The following is a 23,046-nucleotide window of genomic DNA, read 5'->3' as shown; positions in this document are numbered from 1 at the left end:
TAAATCTACCATAGTTGCAGACCCAAAGACTAACTGAATAGTAGGAATTTTAACTTCCCCCTACCCCTGCACCCAGCGGAAACCAGATGGAGGGGTAGTTAAAATGGAGCAGAGGTTTACCCGCTGGCCTTCCATACCAAGCCTGCCTTTTGCAATTTCAGGTTGTAGGTACCAAGGATACCCACCCAAAGTCGGCAGGGTCCTTGTTTAAATATGCAGATCGGGCTCCAATGACCAGGTAGTTTCTCCAACAGGCCAAACATACCAGGAAGTGGATCCACAGCCAGAAGAGGCCCAACAAGATAAGTTATTTTAAATTTTTTTCTGTTTCCTTGTGTGCCAGAAGGAGCAGGAGTGCTCCTCTAGACCCCACATGGAACCGTTGGGCCTCCTCTGCCTTGTACTTCCCTCCTCTCTGAAAGCCATCCCAAAGACTTACCTTAGTGCTAGTAACCGATCGATCGGATCCCCAGCGGCGGCATCTTGCCGCCTAAATTCCTGCTCCCACCCACGTAGCTCTTCCTGCCTACGATTATGTAGATGAGGCTCGGCAATGGCCACCTCTCCACCGGCCGCACCTATCCCGCTCATCTTTAAAATCAACCCCAACACGTGACCGTGCATGAGTGGATAACAGATTAATGAGTAAGGAAAATCCTTGAAAAATATTGATATCAAAAGTGATGTCTTCCCATCTTGATTTGGACAATGGGCTAAGGAATGGAGCACACCACCTAATTGGAATCTTTGCCTTCGTCAAATTAATAAAGGTTGACCATTAAAGTTCCTGACACATGCCTGTCCAGTTGAGTGACACCTTGGAAAGGATACATATGATGGCAAAGAACACCTTGGTTGCTCACTGATGGTTATGCACTCTTTTAAGTGCAATTTACTTTGTGAAAGGTTTTCAGGGAGGTTTGAAGATAAAAATGGAAGTTATAAACAGCTTTTCGAAGCAAGTCTTCTAAACAGAGAAAATATTCAGTGAAAGTTGGAAAGCTAAGAAAAGTTAAGTTTTAATCGAACAAGAAGAAAAGCTTGTAAAGTGTAACATGACCATTGTTTTAACTTGCTCCATCCAGTGTAAGTGGGTCACTTATCAGCTCAGCATGGGAGCTGGCCGATTTTCTGCCCTTCCACAACAGGTGCGCTGCATCGAACGCTTGCAGCTCACCGGCGGCATGTAAATGAGGACCAGGCTACATGCCTGTAACAACAGATGCACGGCGGGCACACTCCGCCCACTGCCCACCCATTATCCTTCCAAATTTAAAATCGGCCCTATTATTTAGTGGTCTCTGAGAATAAAAGTTACCCCCTTCCCGTCTACATATGCTTGCGCTGGTTAGGGGTAATTTTGACTCTGGATGATGGCGTAAAATGGGCGCTATTGATTAAGCCACCTGTTATACATCTTCCCCGATTTTCATTTCCATTGACTTCAACCCCGGTTGTATGCAGCTTTCTCCTGCAAGCAAATAGAAAAAGGACATAATGTGGAATGAGGAAAATGAAAGAAGATGTGTGTCACTAAGTGCCCAAGCCAGTAGCCACCTAATGCGAGTGTGTGAATGTGCAGTATACAAGTATTTTGTGTGGGCACTGCGCTTGACGTTTGTTGCTAGTCACATTTGGGGTCAAAGGACAAATGCATTGCCACATGGGGCCTGTGCATTTGGAAAGTAGATACACAGTTGTGGAGTGCTGTACTTTGTCCCTCTGTGATGCAGCATCAAGCTTATTAAGATGCCATGTAAGACAGCATTGTTAAATTTGAGCACACTTGCCTTGGGAACCTTGCATTGCACAACAAATTTTTTCTCGCCTTCTCAGTTTTGGGTCACAGATACCTTGGCCCCAAATTTCTGCGGGTCTTTCCATTCTACTTCCATTGTAAGTCCACTTGGAGTATGGCAGAGAGCCTGGAAATTAGGCCGGGACCCAGATATGTGAGATCCTGGCCTTCGCTTGGGTTTTTAAAAAGGGCCTGCTTTGGCCTGGACACCCAAAAAACAGTTGACATTTCTGGTTCTTTATCACCCTCCCCCCTTATAAATGTGGCTGATGGACAATTAAAAAAAAATATGATTCCAGTGGCCTGCAGCTTGCCACTGCTGCTCCTGCTGCATCTTGCTCCGGTGGATGCCTGAGATGCATTTATAAGGACGCATGCTCCCGCTAGTAACATGTAAATTAGGGAACCTCCCCTGACCCCGGATACTCTGGCAGGCTCAGAGATGGAGATGCCAAGTGGGCACCTCCCAGTATTTAATACCAGGATGTGGGCTCGCGGACATTTGGCCCATTAAATCTTTCTGCATCCTCCATCCAGAGTACTCTGGCAGTTCTCTTCACTGGAGAGTGGCCCTCCACCCCAAAAATATCCACCATTCCCTATACCTTTTCCTGCAGAAGCATCTTGGAATAGTGCAGTTATGCCTCTGCATCTTGCTTCCACTATTTTTTGAATTTGGACTTAGTTTCGCTATAAGGGAAACCAGCAACCCTTTAAGAGCATCCGGTGCCATATTCTACTCCCAGACCTCTGTGTACTCCCATAGTGCCATGCGCTGTGCGTCAAAATTTTATTCAAATGAAATAACCTCGCTATATAGTGTAAGGCCAGCACTGTGCACACTACAGGTGCTTACATCACCAAAGGTCTTGCCTCTATGCCAAGACTGTATTATCACCCCATGTGTCCTAGTGAGGAGTAAATACTTTCAGGAGAGGGGAGGGGCAGAACATATTGAATAGGTCTAATAAAGAAGAAACAGAATAGTGCCATTGCTATTTAATTGAATTCTATTCTCCCCAATTTTCTTCTTCCCTTCCCACGTAAGCTAATATTATATGGTAAGAAAATGGCACTGATATGGTTTGCCGAATGTCACGAGAAATATCATTTTTATTTTACCGGCCTTTCTGTAATAATGGGAGTCAAATAAGTGACACAGGATGACTCACTTGCCGCGTTTTTTCTTTCTGCGGGAGTTCCCTGACCTGACAGTGTTGACAGAGGCCTGGGAGAAGGGTCCATTTTGTTTGGGGAATTGTATTTGGTGTGCGATACCTAAAAAGAAACAACAACAATAAATTGAAATTTGAAAAAGTAATTTATTCATGACTATAGGAACATAGGAAAATAGGAACAGGAGTAGGCCATTTAGCCCCTCGAGACTGTTCCATCATTCATTGAGATCATGGCTGATCTGTGACCTAACTCCATATACCCGCCTTAGCCACATATCCCTTAATACCTTTGGTTAACAAAAATTTATTAATCTTGGGTTTAAAATTAACAATTGAGCTAGCATCAACTGCTGTTTGTAGAAGAGTGTCCCAAACTTCTACCACCCTTTGCGTATAGAAGCGTTTCCTAACTTCACTCCTGAAAGTCCTGGCTCTAATTTTTAGGCTATGTCCCCTAGTTCTAGACTCCCCAACCAGCAGAAAGAGTTTCTCTTTATCTACCCCATCTGTTCCCTTTTAATATCTTGAAAACTTCGATCAAATCACCCCTTAATCTTTGAAATCCCAGGGAATACAACCCTAGTTTGTGTAAACTCGCCTCGTAATTTAACCCTTGGAGTCCAAGTATCATTCTAGTAAATCTATGCTACACTCCCTCCAAGGCCAATATATCCTTCCTAAGGTGCTGTGCCCAGAACTGAACAGAGTACTCCAGGTGGTCTAACCAGGGCTTTGGATAGCTGTAGCATAACTTCTACCCCCTTGAATTCTAGTCCTCTAGATATAAAGGCCAGCATTCCATTTGCCTTTTTGATTATTTTCTGTACCTGTCCATGACATTTTAATGATCTATGTACATAGAGCCCTAAGTCTCTTTGGACCTCCATTGTTTCAAGCTTTTCACCATTTAGAAAGTCACATCCTGCCAATTTGAGTACCTGCCCATTATCCCTACTCTCTGTCTCCTGCTGCTCAGCCAATTTCCTCATCAGATCAATAATTTCCCCTCAATTCCATGAGTTTCAACTTTAACTAACAGTCTCTCATGAGGGACTTTATCAAATGCGTTCTGGAAGTCCATATTAACAGCATACATAGACATTGCCTTGTCCATTACTTTAGTCACCTCTTCAAAAAATTCAATCGGGTTCGTCAGGCATGACCGACCCTTTACAAACCTCTCTGATCAGCTGAAAATTTTCAAGGTGTTCAGTCACTCTATCCTTAATTATAGACTCTCATAATTTCCCGACAACAGATGTTAGGCTAGCTGGTCTATAATTCCCCGGCTTCCCTCTCTCACCTTTCTTAAATAGCGGAGTGAGGTGTGCAATATTCTAATCTAAAGGAATGGTTCCTGAATCGAGAGAACTTTGGAAGATTATAGTTAGGGCATCTGCAATGTTCTCACCCACTTCTTTTAAAACCCTGGAATGGAAACCATCTGGTCCTGGGGATTTGTCACTCTTTAGTGCCATTATTTTCTTCACTACTGTAAATTTGCTTACGTTAATTATGGTGAGTCCCCGTCCCTGATTCAAAATTATTTTCCTTGGGGTGTCCGGCATGCTATCCTCTTCCTCTACAGTAAGTACTGACGCAAAGTAATTATTTAAAATGTCTGCCATTTCCTTATTTTCATTTACAATACCATCATTATCAGTTTTTAAGGGCCCCACATTGCTCTTGACCACCCTAATATAATTGTAAAAATTTCTTGTGTTGATTTTAATATCGCTTGCAAGTTTCTTTCATACTCCCTTTTTGTAGCTCTTACTTTCTGTTTTGTTACCCTTTGCTATTCTTTGTATCTCTCCCAGTCGCCAGGATCTGCGTTATTTTTTGCATTTTTGTATGCTTTTTCTTTTAGTTTTATGTTATCCCTTACCTCTTTTGTCGTCCATGGCTTTTTTTTTGGCAAGTGGGGCTCTTGCATCTTAGGGATATAAACTGATTCTCTAATCTTCTGTCATTTTACCCATTAACAGATTTGCCCAGTTTACTAAGGACAGTCTCTGTCTCATCATGTTGAAGTCAACCTTACCTAAATTTAGAATCTTAGTAGCTGTTACGGATTTCTCCCTTTCAAACACAACGTTGAACTCGACCATATTATGATCGCTATTTGATAAATGTTCATGCATCGTTAGGTTGTTAACTAAATCTGGCTCATTACTCATTATTAAATCTAATATGGCCTGCCCCCTTGTTGGTTCTAGGACATATTGTTGCAGAAAGCTGTCCTGAGCACACTCAAGAAATTCGTTACCTTTCTGATATGAGCTCATCTGCTTATCCCAATCTATATGAAAGTTAAAACTCCCCATTAAAACCACTGTGGCTTTGCTACATACTTGTCTAATCTCTGCATTTATAAATTCTGCCACTTCACAGCTGCTATCAGGGTGCCTTTACACAACTCCCACTACAGTCTTAAATCCTTTTCTACTTCTTAATTCTACCCATAAAGTCTCCACTGCCTGATTACCTCTCGTTATATCCTCTCTTATCATTGAAGTAATTTCATCCTTAATCACTAAGGCTACAATAATATTGCTCCTTTTATCAACTGAAAAACAAGTTAGGATCAGATGGACCCAGGCTTTAATTTTTACTGCAGCATCTTTTCTCTTTTTACCAGCTAATGTTGCGCATCAGGATTATTTATTAATGTTTTACATGACCTCTATATTATGACTTAAAACGTCTCTGTAACATGTTGCACAGATGGTACAGAGAAAAAAAGATGGTGATGTTTGACACTTCTCACAGCTTTTCTGTTTAAGAGCTGAGTGGAAATATCTTTATTTCTTAAAAAATCATTTATTTTACTCTGTCCCACATATATTCTAATTTTAAACACATTTAGATATTTCAAGTTGTTTTTGTTTCTGGCCATTTGAAGTCATAAAAATTTAAGCGCAGAAGGAGGCCATTTTGGGCAATTGTTTCTGAGCCACTTCTACCTTCAAAGTGCTATCTATTTGAGTCTTATTTTTCTGTTCATTCTCTGTATCCTTTAGCGTTTTTTTTCTTCAAATGTTTATTTTTTTTAAACATTGTAGTTTATTGAACTTCAATACCTACCTGTAGTAATGCTTTCCATATTATAATAATCCTTTACTTGAAACCATTTCTTCTAACCTCTTTTATGTTTCCAGCACTAATCCTAAATTAACCATCTTTGATCCAGTAAATGTAGCCTTGTATTTCAAGTCTCTAATCATAACTATATTCTTTCATCCTCATGAATCTACACTACAGCTTTTCCATGCCTCCAATATTCTTTCTATAATGGGGTGTCATAAAGTGTGGCCTAGTCTTGGTTAGATCCAGAGCTTTTCTCCACACGAATCATCATTTGATCTGTTGAGACCTCTGAAGCACTGCTTCAAGATGTCCAACGTGTATTCAGTAATGATTCTGGTAAGTGCGTACACTTCATTGTATCTATGCTAAGTAGCTGTTCATGGTTGTTGTAGAGGTGTTACGAGCCAGGGCTCAGGGGGGTATCCTTGGTCTCTTAGGAGTCAACCGTTGCACATTAAAAAAAAATTCCTGTACTGGCTGCCAAATAGCTTCCAGTAGATGGTAGCAGTCTTGATCGAATGAAGGCACTGGAACAACTTGTGACAATTACGTAGATCTATCAAATTATTGGCTCAGTGAGTTTATCTAGTGACTATCCACACAGATCAGGAAGATCCCAGTTTTGACCCCTGCTGTATGTTGAGTTAGCTGGCCTCAGCTGAGGCTTTATAGGAATACTCTTATTGTCTTAATTCTTCTGGGTTTAGGAAGGAAAAATAGAAATACATTTATTATGTAGTGCCTTATATCTCTCAGAAACATCTCAAAGTATTTTATCCTGAGAGACAGTATCATCACCCATGCCCATTCCTGCCATGCCACAAATACTGGGCACTGACTCAACATGGCCGTTGATCTGTGGGAATGATATAATGGTTCTGATGAGCCTTGGTGATACTTGGAGGTCACGAGATAGCCCTCTCAAATCTGACACTCCCGGCCTCTATATCAGCCGTCTGAGCATCCACAGAAGAAGCATAGACAGCCCTTAGCACCTTTGTCATGGAGGCTTCACTGCCGATGTCGCTGGAGGAGTTGCATGCTTCATGATGGATTACAAAGTTGTGACTCCATCTTCCAATGTCCTGCACAAGCTGCTTGTGAACTTTTCTACCCAAACTGCCATCTGTAGCACCCTGTCTGGCATGGCCCCCATTACTCACACCAAGTCATGATGCTGTGCAAGTATCATTCTTTTAAAAGCAGGACCTCTGTGATTTAGAGCACAAGGCTGTTCAGCTGGGAGGCAATGCAACCTGACCCTCTGACTAACAATGTCTTCCTCCTCATGTACCACAAACAGCTGCTTCTGCTTACTTGTTCTCTATGTCTCACCCTATGCACTCCTTTAGCTCATTCTCTAACTCCCCTGGGGTGGATGTCTCTGAGCTTATGAGGGATTGAGTGAGTGACAGCATGTGGTGTGAAGAGCTGGGAGGGCTGATTTACTGTGGCCAGTATGTTCTTCCTCAGGCACAACTAGAGTAGGAAAAGAGGAAGTAAGATTACAGTGGTTTCCTGATCAGCAGAGTTCACATGAAACTTACAGTTGAAGTGACAGGAGGGTTTCATGACAGTTCATCCAGGGTACAATGGCATGAGAACAAAGAGAAGCAGATCTTCATCACAAACCCACAGACACTTATTCCTGATAGGGGTAAGGATTGGAGGTTTGAAGGGCTGCTGCCTGTCATGGCTTTCTCTTAGTTGTTGTGAGCTATCTTGTCCATGAGAATTGCTCATTGTTACCATGACATACTGTGAAATCCAGATGTCAGCATGAAACACATAATGGGTGTGAGGACTGGTGCATACAACAAGCAATAACATTCCATGTGAGCCTTTTTATGGTGTAAATACATGTAAGGATGTGAGTGAAAACCACTTCCAAATGAAGGCTCATGGGCATTGCAGGTAAACAATTAAAGTATTTTAAAACTTTGTGAAGGGGTGATCGTTGTAAATGGCAGTCATGCTTAGTACAGTGCATTCATGAACACTTGGCAGGGTCCTTGTATCTTGCCTTAACTGGCAAGGTCATCAAGCTTCTTCCTACACTACCTGACCATGTACGGGGTTGTAGAGTTGCCACTGACTGCCCTGGCCACCTTGTTCAGTTGCCCTGGGGAGGTTTCCTTGGGGCCTTACATTACTCCCTCCTTTGCCTCACTTCCTTGATTATCACCTCCAGTGCTTCACTGTACAATTTTCTCACGCTGTTTGAAAAATATTAGTGCTATATGTGCAGTGGTGGCTGGAACAACTGTAATAATTTTTGCAGAAACTGAGTAACCATGGATGGTAGCGAAGAGGTCAGTTTCTCTGTGGCATACTCTACTGGTACTAGTCCTCAAGAAAAAAGTAACTAGTAGGGAGCAAGTCAGTAGATACTGCTAACCAGCCGCCTTGTGTATCAGCTCAACTCATCCCTGCCATGAATTCCAGTTGTAAACAATTTTACAACACCAAGTTATAGTCCAACAAATTTATTTTAAATTCCACAAGCTTTCGGAGGCTTCCTCCTTCGTCAGGTGAACGGTATGGAAATGACATTTTCGAATCCTTCGCATTTGAAAATCACAGAACAATGCCTGGTGATTACTGCCCGTTGCCAAGGCAATTACAGTGAGCAGACAGAAAGGTGTCACCTAAAAAGGCCACCGAATATACAAACCCCCCAAAAAAAAAGAGTGAGAAGGAAGACAGTCAATGACCCGTTATATTAAAAACAGATAACATTTGTTCGCTGGTGGGGTTACGTGTAGTGTGACATGAACCCAAGATCCCGGTTGAGGCCGTCCTCATGGGTGCGGAACTTGGCTATCAATTTCTGCTCGACGATTTTGCGTTGTCGTGTGTCTCGAAGGCCGCCTTGGAGTATGCTTACCCGAAGGTCGGTGGCTGAATGTCCATGACTGCTGAAGTGTTCCCCGACAGGGAGAGAACCCTCCTGTTTGGCGATTGTTGCGCGGTGTCCGTTCATCCGTTGTCGCAGCGTCTGCATGGTCTCGCCAATGTACCATGCTCTGGGGCATCCTTTCCTGCAACGTATGAGGTAGACAACGTTGGCCGAGTCACAGGAGTAAGAACCGTGCACCTGGTGGGTGGTGTCCTCTCGTGTGATGGTGGTATCTGTGTCGATGATCTGGCATGTCTTGCAGAGGTTACCGTGGCAGGGTTGTGTGGTGTCGTGGACGCTGTTCTCCTGAAGGCTGGGTAATTTGCTGCGAATGATGGTTTGTTTGAGGTTGGGTGGCTGTTTAAAGGCGAGTAGTGGAGGTGTGGGGATGGCCATAGCGAGGTGTTCGTCATCATTGATGACATGTTGAAGGCTGCGGAGAACATGGCGTAGTTTCTCCGCTCCGGGGAAGTACTAGACGACGAAGGGTACTCTGTTGGTTGCGTCCCGTGTGACCAACAGAGTACCCTTCATCGTCCAGTACTTCCCCGGAGCGGAGAAACTACGCCATGTTCTCCGCAGCCTTCAACATGTCATCAATGATGACGAAAACCTCGCTATGGCCATCCCCACACCTCCACTACTCGCCTTTAAACAGCCATCCAACCTCAAACAAACCATCATTCGCAGCAAATTACCCAGCCTTCAGGAGAACAGCGTCCACGACACCACACAACCCTGCCACGGTAACCTCTGCAAGACATGCCAGATCATCGACACAGATACCACCATCACACGAGAGGACACCACCCACCAGGTGCACGGTTCATACTCCTGTGACTCGGCCAACGTTGTCTACCTCATACGTTGCAGGAAAGGATGCCCCAGAGCATGGTACATTGGCGAGACCATGCAGACGCTGCGACAACGGATGAACGGACACCGCGCAACAATCGCCAAACAGGAGGGTTCTCTCCCTGTCGGGGAACACTTCAGCAGTCATGGACATTCAGCCACCGACCTTCGGGTAAGCATACTCCAAGGCGGCCTTCGAGACACACGACAACGCAAAATCGTCGAGCAGAAATTGATAGCCAAGTTCCGCACCCATGAGGACGGCCTCAACCGGGATATTGGGTTCATGTCACACTACACGTAACCCCACCAGCGAACAAATGTTATCTGTTTTTAATATAACGGGTCATTGACTGTCTTCCTTCTCACTCTTTTTTTTGGGGGGGTTTGTATATTCGGTGGCCTTTTTAGGTGACACCTTTCTGTCTGCTCACTGTAATTGCCTTGGCAACGGGCAGTAATCACCAGGCATTGTTCTGTGATTTTCAAATCATAGAATCATAGAAGTTTACAACATGGAAACAGGCCCTTCGGCCCAACATGTCCATGTCGCCTAGTTTATACCGCTAAGCTAGTCCCAATTGCCTGCACTTGGCCCATATCCCTCTATACCCATCTTACCCATGTAACTGTCCAAATGCTTTTTAAAAGACAAAATTGTACCCGCCTCTACTACTGCCTCTGGCAGCTCGTTCCAGACACTCACCACCCTTTGAGTGAAAAAATTGCCCCTCTGGACCCTTTTGTATCTCTCCCCTCTCACCTTAAATCTATGTCCCCTTGTTATAGACTCCCCTACCTTTGGGAAAAGATTTTGACTATCTACCTTATCTATGCCCCTCATTATTTTATAGACTTGTATAAGATCACCCCTCAACCTCCTACTCTCCAGGGAAAAAAGTCCCAGTCTATCTAACCTCTCCCTATAAGTCAAACCATCAAGTCCCGGCAGCATCCTAGTAAATCTTTTCTGCACTCTTTCTAGTTTAATAATATCCTTTCTATAATAGGGTGACCAGAACTGTACACAGTATTCCAAGTGTGGCCTAACTAATGTCTTGTACAACTTCAACAAGACATCCCAACTCCTGTATTCAATGTTCTGACCAATGAAACCAAGCAAGCTGAATGCCTTCTTCACCACCCTATCCACCTGTGACTCCACTTTCAAGGAGCTATGAACCTGTACTCCTAGATCTCTTTGTTCTATAACTCTCCCCAACGCCCTACCATTAACGGAGTAGGTCCTGGCCTGATTCGATCTCCCAAAATGCATCACCTCACATTTATCTAAATTAAACTCCATCTGCCATTCATCGGCCCACTGGCCCAATTTATCAAGATCCCGTTGCAATCCTAGATAACCTTCTTCACTGTCCACGATGCCACCAATCTTGGTGTCATCTGCAAACTTACTAACCATGCCTCCTAAATTCTCATCCAAATCATTAATATAAATAACAAATAACAGCGGACCCAGCACCAATCCCTGAGGCACACCGCTGGTCACAGGCCTCCAATTTGAAAAACAACCCTCTACACCCACCCTCTGTCTTCTGTCGTCAAGCCAATGTTGTATCCAATTGGCTACCTCACCTTGGATCCCGTGAGATTTAACCTTATGTAACAACCTACCTTGTCAAAGGCTTTGCTAAAGTCCATGTAGACCACGTCTACTGCACAGCCCTCATCTATCTTCTTGGTTACCCCTTCAAAAAACTCAATCAAATTCGTGAGACATGATTTTCCTCTCACAAAACCATGCTGACTGTTCCTAATCAAATGCGAAGGATTCGAAAATGTCATTTCCATACCGTTCAACTGACGAAGGAGGAAGCCTCCGAAAGCTTGTGGAATTTAAAATAAATTTGTTGGACTATAACTTGGTGTTGTAAAATTGTTTACAATTGTCAACCCCAGTCCATCACCGGCATCTCCACATCATGAATTCCAGTGGTAGCTGTTGCCAGGATTTGGAGTGAAGTGGAAACCTGGCAGTAGCCCATTTCACTGCAGGTGAAAAGATAGTTTACTGTTGGTGGTACAGATTCTTAGAATCATCATGGGGAGAATTTGAGCCCAGATTCCAGGACTGCCTATTACTTTAATTCACCTGTGTCATTGGGTGCAATTTAATTCTAATTATGCCTTATAAAGCACCTTGTGATTTTTTCTACATTACAGGTGCTATATAAATGCAAGTTGTTGTGGTTGTTTTGTTACTCATTAGTCAGGCTGTCAAGATTCCCAACAGAAAAGACCAATTCTATCCAGGGAATTATAGAGTGTCACTATGTATCCCGGACAACCCCACCTTCCCAACTGGAGAGGGTACGTGCGCATGTGGGCAGCCTGCAGAAAAATTGAAAATAAATAGCAACAAAAAAAGGCTACAAATTACTGCTGGCAATTTTAGTAGATGAATGCTTGCCATGTTTATTTGATAATAATCTGTCCCTTATTTTTAATGGAGGCATTAATCTGCTTCATTAAAATAGAAAATGTCATATGAATGCATTGTGTTCATGTGCTAATATTGGCAACAATAATTTCTAGCCTTATATGTCAAAATTTACTAAAAATACTGAATTTGTTTCCAATTTTTTTGTTATTTTTCTTACCAATTTTCTCAGCTCATTTTTCTTCTCCCTCCCTCGCTTTCCTCCTCTCCTGAAGTTGTTGTATCATCATAAGGGTACATTTCCCTTGCCCTTGACCACTGCCTGCAGCTCAACCAAAGGGCCGTTTATTGTGTGAGTCTAAACGGCGAAGCCTGGATTTTGCAATCAAGCATAGGCCCAAATTAAATTTGAGCAACACCAGGTTATAGTCCAACAGTTGGACTATAACCTGGTGTCGTAAGATTCTTTACATTTGTCAACCCCAGAACATCACCGGCATCTCCACATCATAAATTTGAGCAGATTGTCATATGTGCCCTCCTTAAAACACATATCCCATTGTAATTTTCCAGATCTGCTGCCGATCCACTTTTCCACTCCCTGCCAAAGTCGAAAGTCACCTCCAATTGTTCCCTAAAAGATAGCACTGCAACATGGGAAGTCCACGAACATTGCAATTTTCAAGTTCTGCCACTCAAGAGAAATTCACATTCAACCACAAGAGGGCATCAAAGCCAAGTCTGAGCAAGGATCATTGGGTAACAATAAGAGCAGGAACCCTGGGTACATCACAGATTTTTTAAAGTAGTGTAAATGGAGGAATTCCACTAAACCGACCTGCAGAGGTTGGAATCCTCAGCCCAGATTATTGAAGGAGCATAAAGGATAACAACTTCCAGCTTTCAGAGATTAGAATTTTCTGAAATTAAACTAGATCTTTATTTGAATTGGCCTATCATGACATCCATGCAAGTGAGTTGATGCAGCTATATCAGTGTCAGTGAAGCACATATACACAGATAGTTAGTCAGGAGTGCGTTACTAGCAATCCTTATTGATCTGATTATGAACAAATTTTGCTTGATCAATCAACTTAAAATCAGCAGTAGGAAAGTGCACTTTGCATAAAGTGCAGCTCCTTTAAGGAGATGCTGTGCATGGCTTTTACTAAACAGACAGTAAAATCCTCTCCAGGTACTTGGTTTTGCAAACTTCAGAATTGATACCAAAATATATTTCAGAAAAGAATAGCAATTGGAGTGTAAACAAAGGGTTTAAATGAACACAGTTATGAAAAAGCTGGATGTGTTGGTGAACTGGTAGTGTTCAGCTGTTCGTGTTTTTCATTGTGTAGCACTTTTTGGTTAATGATAAATCTTTAATTATGCACATTATATTAGCATTCTGGCAAGCTGACAAAAGTGGAGCAAATAAATCTTACAATAATAAGAACTAAGAAAAATGTATCAAGCTTGAAATGACTTCTTTATTAATGATACAGTAAAGTAAAAGCTTTGTCTAAGTACCAAAGAAAATCTGCATAGCTTTGAAGAAGACTCATTTAAATCACATTCCCAAAACAAATTCTTATCATCTACAGCCCCTGCAGTGTTATAATCACGTGATCTTTCAACAACATCGATATTTTGAAAGGCCGCCAAGCAGAAAAGTCAGCTGGGAGTTGGCGAGACAGGCTCTGCAATGCCTCGGGTGTTCTCAGCATGCTAGACTGATTCTGTTTCTGGCTGTGTTGAACATAACACTTATGAAGTGATATTTCAAAGTAAATAAAAATCCAACAAATACACAAAGTAAGGCCAAGCATTTGCTTAGCATTGAGTGGTTTTGTAACACACATGGCACATGATCTGTGTTAAAAGAAAAAAACAATTTATTAACATCATTACTTAGCTTTATTGGAGAATCATAAAGAAAACCATGGTGTATTATGTTTGAGGGTATTTTAGGGGAAATGCCTCATGTATCATTGCACTTGACCCTGCATGAACGCCTCTCCCTCAACTCAATTATGTAATGTGTTTGGAACCCCTAAAGGAATAGCCATCCTTAACACAATGTATGCTGCAATATAAATGCAAGCAGCAACCATGTACAATGTATCAAAATATTAACAGGGAAAAAACAAAAATACAAAATGGAAGACTACCCAGAAAAATCAACTAATGTAAGGAGCAAAATGCAGCAAAATATATTTCAAAACTCAAAAAGACTTTTTTAACCTATAACAATATTTTTAACGTACAACAACTTGAATTTATATAGCACCTTTAAAGTAATAAAACGTCCCAAGGCACTTCACAGGAGCGTTATCAGACAATATTTAACACCAAGTCACATAAGGACATATTAGGACAGGTGATCAAAAGCTCGGTCAAATACATAGGTTTAAAGGAGCATCGTAAAGGGGGAGAGATGGTGGGGCAATGGAAATCGGGGATGCACAAGAGGCCAGAATTGGAGGAACACAGATATCACAGAGGATTGTAGGGCTGGAGGATGTTACAGAGATAGGGAGGGGCGAGGCCATGTTGGGACAACAGAAACTTTCTTTGAGAAGCCAACTTCAGCAGGCCAGGTCCCAGGTCCTAAGGGAAGGTGTGCTTTGAGTGGAGGTTCACTTGAGATGTGAAATTTAGCATGTGACCTGTTTAACATATTTTTTGTATTTATACGAGGCCTGTACATATCGTTAGCACAGTCTCCTCCTGCTTCCGAAATCGAGCACGGCAAAACATGCAATAGTTCACGCCTGATTTTCCAGGTGCAGCCTGCATCCGAATGAGGCTCTGTGCTGCCTTAGGGGCCTCATAAAAAAGGGGTAATAGGAACTTCCTGCATTGCCACAACATCCTTATGCCTTAACTAGTGCAGCAGGCTATTAAATGATTTTTATTCTGTTAGTTACCCTAAACATCATTTCATTCGCGCTACTGATTTCCAAAGTATCGTTTCTATCCGTGTGACCAAGTATTCTAATCAGTAGAAGTGCCTGCACACGCACTGAAACTCATTCATGTGTTGCCAGTGTATATTTCTATTGTCTGATTACAGTAGAAATCAACAGGCCAATCAATAGAAAATAGAAGAGTGGTGCTCTATGCCGCAGAACTTTAGAAAACAAGTAAATGAAAGTGAATTTCACTATCTGCGGTGGTGCTAAAGAAATCTCACTTAACACTGATTCATGACAGGTCAGGACAGCAACAGAAGTATTATTGTGCACTTTTGACACTGACATAGCAAAAACTTGGCCTGGTACTAGCCTCAGAACTGAAGTATAACAACAGAACTAAAGTGCATGTCTTGCTACACATACAATGACCTTTTCCCCCCCAAATCCTCCAATCTTCAGATTTCTTACTGACAACTTGATTATTACTTGCCACAGAATGTGATGGGCCTTCTTTCTTCTTATAGAACATTAAATTGTTTAACAAAATAAGCAATCTGAAATTTGAAGTACTTAAAACATTTGTTTTATGTGGGTAGTACATACTCTGAATCAAAATGCTTGCGGGGTATTGTGGCAACCATTAAAGTGAGGGTGTTGGAGGATGGTGGTCGAAGATGGGTGGGGGAGAGAGGGACACTCACTAACAGTCCATGGACTGTGTATGTCACTGCAGCAGGAAACCACTCATGTCATGCTGTTATTACTAAGGATTTTACAGACTGATGAGTTATTTCGTGCTTTCCAGAGAATACTTCCCGCTGCTGTGGTTTGAGCCCTACATTTCATGTTTTGATATAGAAAACCAAAACAAGTTATTCACAAAATAAGAAAGTAAACACTAAACACAGATTCTTTCACATTATCAAATTTATTACTATAAATATCAGCCGAAGAACAACACTGAAAAAAGCCAGAATGAGAACCTGACAAAAAAGGAAAATTCATATATTCCAAGTAATAAAATTAAGCATAAAATAGACATTGTGACAATGGCTTTTCTTCAGAATGCAAGCCTTGGCCTAGTTGTTTATGTATTGTCTATATGATGTGGCTCCTTGTGACTGCCAGTGACTCAGACAATTATATTAAAAACAGTTCATGTAACTATTCCAGTCATGGTCATGTAGAACAGTAAAAACATGTTTTGCATTTCTGCCTTATTATTCAACTGGTGAAATGTAGCTGTTAAAGGAAAAGTATTCTCACTAAACAACAAAAGGCTAATAAACACAAAAGTCCCCTTAATTTCGAATGTAAAGTGTTCATTAATAATTTCACTAGCTCATTTAAAAACGAGCTACAAGATCTAAATTTTCATACATTGATAGCTGACATCAACTGCTTGGAATGTCATTTGAATTTTATTACCTGCAAGATCGATAACGTCAGGTCACCAGTTGAAAGAGAGGTATTTCTGATCCTCTTTGTTTTAGTCACTTTTATAAAGGGTGCACCCTTTGTAGGAGTGGCTAAATCTGACAAAGGATCAGTGTCTAAAATATTAACCTCTCTTTTCTCCCTTCAGATGCCAATTGATCTGCTCTGCAATTCCAGCATTTTCTATTTATATTTCAGATTTTCAGCATTTCTTTTCACCTTCCTTATCTGTCCATTGGGAGAGTCTCATGGGAGAGAATTTAAAAAAAGAAAATGGTCCTGTATTCAACTATTTTTATGAATCATCTGGTATATCGATATTGGTATAGCTTTGGATCCATAGATAAGTACAGGAAGTTCCCTGACTGTTCTCTTTGAGCTGGAAAGTTTATATGATTGACAGCAATAAAGGGTATGTGTGTAAGATCTGAAGTCTTTCTTGTTTATTACTGACACACTACACCTGGCAGAAGTCAAAGAACCAAAGGGTGGTAGAAGTTTGGAACTCTCTTCCGCAAACGGCAATTGATACTAGCTCAATTGCTAAATTTAAATCTGAGACAGATAGCTTTTTGACAATCAAAGGTATTAAGGGATATGGGCCAAAGACGGGTATATGGAGTTAGATCACAGATCAGCCATGATCTTATCAAATGGCGGAGCAGGCACGAGGGGCTGAATGGCCTACTCCTGTTCCTATGTTCCTATAACATGTATACGGTAGGAAAATTAGGGCCCAGAGGCATTGCATGTGTAACAGAATATTCCAGAAAGTAAAAGTTTTGGCATTTTCCCCTCTAATGGCAGCGAGTCATGCTGGAGTATGGGTTCTGTGGGCACCATAGCCCTCCCGAACCTCAGGAGAGGGAACACAGGTTGATCTTCTTTCCCTTAGACGAGGCAGCAATTAGCATTACATTGACACCAATGCCAATGTAATGCTAATTGCTGCCTCGTCTAAGATCAGCTAACTCCATGCAGACAAACAGTTGAACATGGGCCCTTCTTACTCTGTATGACTCAGTACAACATATGCGGTATATATATTCCCAAATCTTTAGGTCTTAACAATCTGTTCTAAATTAGGAGTGTCAGACTTGAAGTGGTAATGAAACAGATGTAATGTTTTATCATACATTACTTTTTAGAATGGCCACCAAAGATTAATCTTTCTAATCTACCAAATACATTGATGACGTTATTTTAGAATTGCAATATATTAGCTGCGTAGAACAACTCTGCAAGTTCTAACACGACCGGTACAGAATATTTATCCACAATAAAATATAAAGAAAGTTATTTCTTGATGCAAGCTGAAAATATTACAGTAAAAGACCATCCATAGTAAATATTCCAGTAATAAAAACTGAACCTTAAATAATCACAGTGGGCATTTTCTGTGGCAAAGCTACAACCATCCTTTCACAGAGTCACAGTGGATCCAACTTTTGATTGAATAGCAGCTGTGTGTCCGTCCTTCTTATACACCCGGTCCTTCTTTTATTCAGTTGTATTATTCAAACAGTTACTGAACGAACAAGAAAAGTATTAGGTTTGATTGCTCAGTGGTCACACTAAAAAGGATGGCATCTGAGATTTCACACAGCTGTTAGATGAATGGAAAAGCATTATACTATAGGCCTACAATGGCTCAGCAGATAGCAGCAGTGATTCTTGTTCACACAATCGCCGGACAAATGAAGAAAGCATCAGGTTATAACCTCAAACCCATCAGAAAAACAAGGAGCTTGTGAGACTTTATTTACCCAGCTGTCGTTTAGGCACTGGAGGACTGTGACAGCATTGTTTATACAGTAAAGCCCTCTTATATTATCACTATAAATAAATTCTCTGCTAAGTGTTGTGAGCTATGAATCACAATGCGCAGTGCTGTGGATAAATACAATTTGTGACAAACTGCATTTTTTCACTGTGGGGAGGGCAGGTGTGTCTCAGCTTGTCTTCCTTACAGTACATTCCAGTTAAAAAAAACATACATTACTTACACTGCATTGTGCTTTATATCTTTCCGCAGAACGACGACAAAAAAAATAAAACAAGTATTTATCACTGGTTACAAGGCAACATTCTGTGGAAAGTTATGTAGCACAGCTTCAGTCATAGGCAGTTCATTGCAATGCATGTAGCCCAAAATCTTGCACTGCTAGAGGGCAAGAAGGCCTTGATGTTTCCTTAATGGTTCAAGTGTCAATGTTAGAAGTAGGATTTGTTCATAAAACAATTACATGTGGTTTAAACGTTAGCAAATATTTGCAACTAAAGTTGAGTTTTTCTGCAGTACCCTCTTACATTTATTTGTGAGACAAAGATTATGTGAAATATTAATGATAGTTATTATTTGTGGAACCTTTTAGATGCTAAATAAGTTTAGCATTGCTCAAATGCTTTCATTGGTTTGAAAACCAAGAGGGAAGCATGTACCATGTCGGAATACTGTATGTGCTGACTAATAGGTCAGTGGCTGTTTCACTTTAGGAAGTGATTTTAATGCATCCTCTTAGAGTCGAAAGGAGGAGACTCATTTTTCATTTCTGTGACCTTTCTGTGCAGTCAGCAGACAGAGAAATGACTTACCATTTTTACTGGAATATCTCAGCAACTGCTTATCTGATCAACAGCCAGCACAGGCCTGGTGTTGCTGAACAGTGCATTTCTCCTTTGTTTTGACATCATTCTTAAAAAAACAGACATATCGTTCTGAAAGAGTTACAAGTATTAATTTGGAACAGATTTCATATTTTTACTTGCAACAAAAGCTTGCAGTCCTTAGCTTTACCCTTGCTGCTGTACCACTAATGTACAATAAACCTTTCATATTTAATTCCTGAATTAAATAATTTTATCACAGGATCTTCATAGCAATACCAAGCAATCAGAGTAGAAAAGTGGAAATTGTACAAATAATTAAATTGATTACACTTACACTGCTATTATATTGCATTTTAGGAAAATGCACTAAAATCTAATCCCCAATATGCAGTTCCATAATGACCTTTGTTATAAACTGGGAGAACCTGAAACAAAAAAAATCTGTCCAGTTTGGTTTGCACCTGTATTTTCCTTTACAATTTCTCCTCTCTTTCCCTGAAGGCATTGATTCATGCTGGGGAATGTCTCTGCATGTACTGTCAGCCTGCCGGTATCTGGGTCAGTGACCATTCCTCATGTGGGCCTAGACATGTACGACAGACACCAAATGATTTGACCATGATGGTACCTCGCCATCAAACCCAAACTTGTCGACACCAACGTTTAGGGACATGAGGAATCACTAGATAACAATCAAGAACTGGAATCATGGTTGATTTTTCATCATCTTTGGGTATATATATGTTTTCAAAGATCGTCACCAATACTCCACAAAGGAGTAAAGTGCAGTATGATGGCTACAACGACAACAACAATTTGCATTAAAAGAACGTCTTTAATATGGTAAAACATCCCAAGGCACTTCACAGGAGCATTATCTAACAAAATTTGACATACAGCCACATAAGGAGATATTAGAACAGGATGAGTTAGGTTTTAAGAAGCGTCTTAAAGGAGGAGAGAGATGTGGAGAGGCAGGGAGATTCATGGAGGGAATTCCAGAGCTTATGGCATACGCTACAGTAGGCTCAATATGTTTTCTTTATTGTTTTTCTCCCCTAATTTGCCACCCTCCTGTCCTACAGCACCAACTCAAACCAACTGAACCAAAATTGACACGAAACTGGCAACTAGTTTTGTTAAAAAGTACTTATAATTCTGTAAATAGAATATAAATATATTCTATTTATAGTGCTTCAAGCACTTAAAAAAACTAAATGCCAGTCAGTTATGATCCTAAGCATCCTGAAAATTGGATGCAAAATTGCATAATTCAGTCTAAAACATCCAAAAAACATTTTAAAGCTGGTGCAAAAACAAAATGGCAGGCAGATCTGTGGGTTCAAAACCCACTCCATGACTTAAACATTAACCTCAAAATTCCTGCATCTGGAAAGGACGGAATGCCTGATTTCTGTTGTGGGGGGGGACCAGGAGTTTGGGGAAATACCTGATTATATTATGACTCTACCCCATTTGCACTGGCTCTTTAAATTCTGAAGGGGGAACCCATCGGTGGATATTTCACCCCCACCTTCTATGTCACGGGCTTATCTGGGAATTTCATATATTATATCCTTTGTCAGCCTCAGAGGAACTCACACCAGCTGAGAGCTGTGAGTTGGCGGGAATGCTGTTGCGGCCTTTAAAAAGGCACTATACCGTTACTAGACTAAAGTAATCAATTGCGGAGGAAATCAATGACCTTGGTCTGTGGAACTATGGCCCCGATATGTACAGGGAGATGGGGAGGGAGCGGGTCGCGTGTCTGTGTCCGTGAAACCCGGAAATCTCAGGAAGGCGGAGATCCTGCTGAATTTAATGGCAGGACCTCATTAGCATTTCTTAATTCCATTTCCCACCTGGCAGCCGGCCAGATTAAAGGCACGACCTCTAGTTTTGGACTCCCCCACAAGCGGAAACATTTTCTCCATGGCTACCCTATCGAACCCTTTCAGTATCTTAAAGACCCCTCAGCCTTTTCTTTTCTGGAGAAAAGAGCCCCAGCCTGTTCAGCCTTTCCTGATAAGTATATCCTCTCAGTTCTGGTACCATCCTTGTGAATCTTTTTTGTACCTTCTCCAATGCCTCTATGTTCATATTAAAATATGGAGACCAGAACTGTACACAATATTCCAAGTACGGAAGAGCTATTAATGAAAGAAATAACTTGCATTTATATAGCACCTTTCGCAATCTCAGGACATCCCAATGGGCTTTACAGCCAATGAAGTACTTTTGAAGTATAGTCACTGTTGTAATGCAAGAAACGCAGCAGCCAATTTGCATACAGCAAGCTCCCACAAACAACAATGAGATAAGGTCGTGGCTACTGCCATCGCTATGGTGGCAGTAACACATTCTGGTATTGCCACCGACAGGATGTGGGAGGGCAATACTCACCCAACCCTTTGACTGCAATGTGTAATTTGATCCAGTCTGCTGCAGAGTAATTCAAGTTCTCTGGAATGTGTAATTTGATCCAGTCATTGTCAGGCAGGCTACACAGTTCAGACAAGGCACAGTGCTAACACTAACAAGTCTGTCAGAGGACAGACAGCCCTAACACTACCAAGTCCAGAGAACACACGGTGCTGACACTACCGAGTTCAGAGAACGCACAGCGCTAACACTCCTGAGTTCAGAGTGCCCACAGTGCTGAAAATACCAAGTTCAGACAACACACAATGCTAACACTACCGAGTTCAGACAACACACAACGCTAACACTACCGATGTCAGAGAACGCTCCGTGCTGAAACTACCAAGTTCAGACAACACACAGCGCTAACACTCCCGAGTTCAGAGAACGCAGGGCGTTGACACTACCGAGTTCAGACAAGGCACAGTGCTGACACTACCGAGTTCAGATAGAAAGGTGAGGCCATGGAGGGATTTCAACATGAGGATGAGAATTTTAAAATCAAGGTGTTGGTGGACCAGGAGCCAGTGTAGGTCAGCGAGCACAGGGGCGATGGACGAACAAAACTTGCTGCGAGTTAGGATACGTGCAGCAGAATTTTAGATGAGCTCAAGTTTATGGAGGGTGAAAGATGGGAGTCCGGCCAGGAGAGCATTGGGATAGTCAAGTCTAGAGGTAACAAAGGCATGGATGAGGGTTTCAGTGGCAGGTGAGCTGAGGCAGGGGCGGAGACGGGCGATGTTACAGAGGTGGAAGTAGGCGGTCTTGGTAATGGAGCGGATATGTGGTCGGAAGCTCATCTCCGGGTCAAATAGGACGCCAAGGTTGCGAACGGTCTGGTTCAGCCTCAGACAGTGGCCAGGGGGAGGGCTGGAGTCGGTGGCTAGGGAACCAAGTTTATGGCGGGGACCAAAGACAATTGCTTCGGTCTTGCTAATATTTAGTTGGAGGAAACTTTTCCTCATCCAGTTTTGGATGTCGGATAAGCAGTGTGACAAATCAGAGACAGTCGAGGGGTCGAGGGAGGTGGTGGTGAGGTAGAGCTGGGTGTCGATCAGTGTACATATGGAACCTGACATGTTTTTGGATGATGTTGCCAAGGGGCGGCATGTAGATGAGAAATAGGAGGGGGCCAAGGATAGATCCTTGGAGGACTCCAGATATAACAGTGCAGGAGTGGGAAGAGAAGCCATTGCAGGTGATTCACTAGCTACAACTGGATAGATAAGAATGGAACCAGGCGAGCGCAGTCCCACCCAGCTGGACAATGAAGGAGAGGCATTGGAGGAGGATGGTGTGGTCAACCATGTCAAAGGCTGCAGACAAGTAGAGAAGGATGAGGAAAGATAGTTTATCATCATCACAGTCACATAGAATGTAATTTGATAAGGGCCATTTGAGTAAATTGGCAGAGGCGGAAACCTGATTGGAGGGATTCAAAC

General features: G+C 41.9%; 1 protein-coding gene and 1 long non-coding RNA gene across 2 annotated transcripts in view; one reads left to right on the top strand and one right to left on the bottom strand.

Annotated features, from left to right (window-relative positions):
* Positions 1–16,997, top strand: part of LOC137324572 (clathrin heavy chain linker domain-containing protein 1-like) — an 88,253-nt gene extending 71,256 nt beyond the window's left edge. Inside the window, exon 11 of the mRNA XM_067989013.1 lies at positions 16,772–16,997. Coding sequence (XP_067845114.1) covers positions 16,772–16,902 — 131 coding nt within the window. The 3' untranslated portion in view covers positions 16,903–16,997. The remainder of the gene's footprint in view (positions 1–16,771) is intronic.
* On the bottom strand, positions 1,137–12,816 carry LOC137324198 (uncharacterized). The gene is made up of 3 exons (XR_010963548.1): positions 12,442–12,816; positions 2,971–3,076; positions 1,137–1,471 (listed from the first exon to the last, which is right to left on the bottom strand). It is a non-coding gene; the product is annotated as an uncharacterized lncRNA (long non-coding RNA).
* Positions 16,998–23,046: the final 6,049 nt, after the last annotated feature.

The sequence above is a fragment of the Heptranchias perlo genome, chromosome 8 (genome assembly GCF_035084215.1).
Source record: "Heptranchias perlo isolate sHepPer1 chromosome 8, sHepPer1.hap1, whole genome shotgun sequence".
Lineage (NCBI taxonomy): Eukaryota > Metazoa > Chordata > Chondrichthyes > Hexanchiformes > Hexanchidae > Heptranchias > Heptranchias perlo.
Note: the sequence above shows the minus strand (reverse complement) of the source record. Positions and strands in the feature narration are given on the sequence as shown.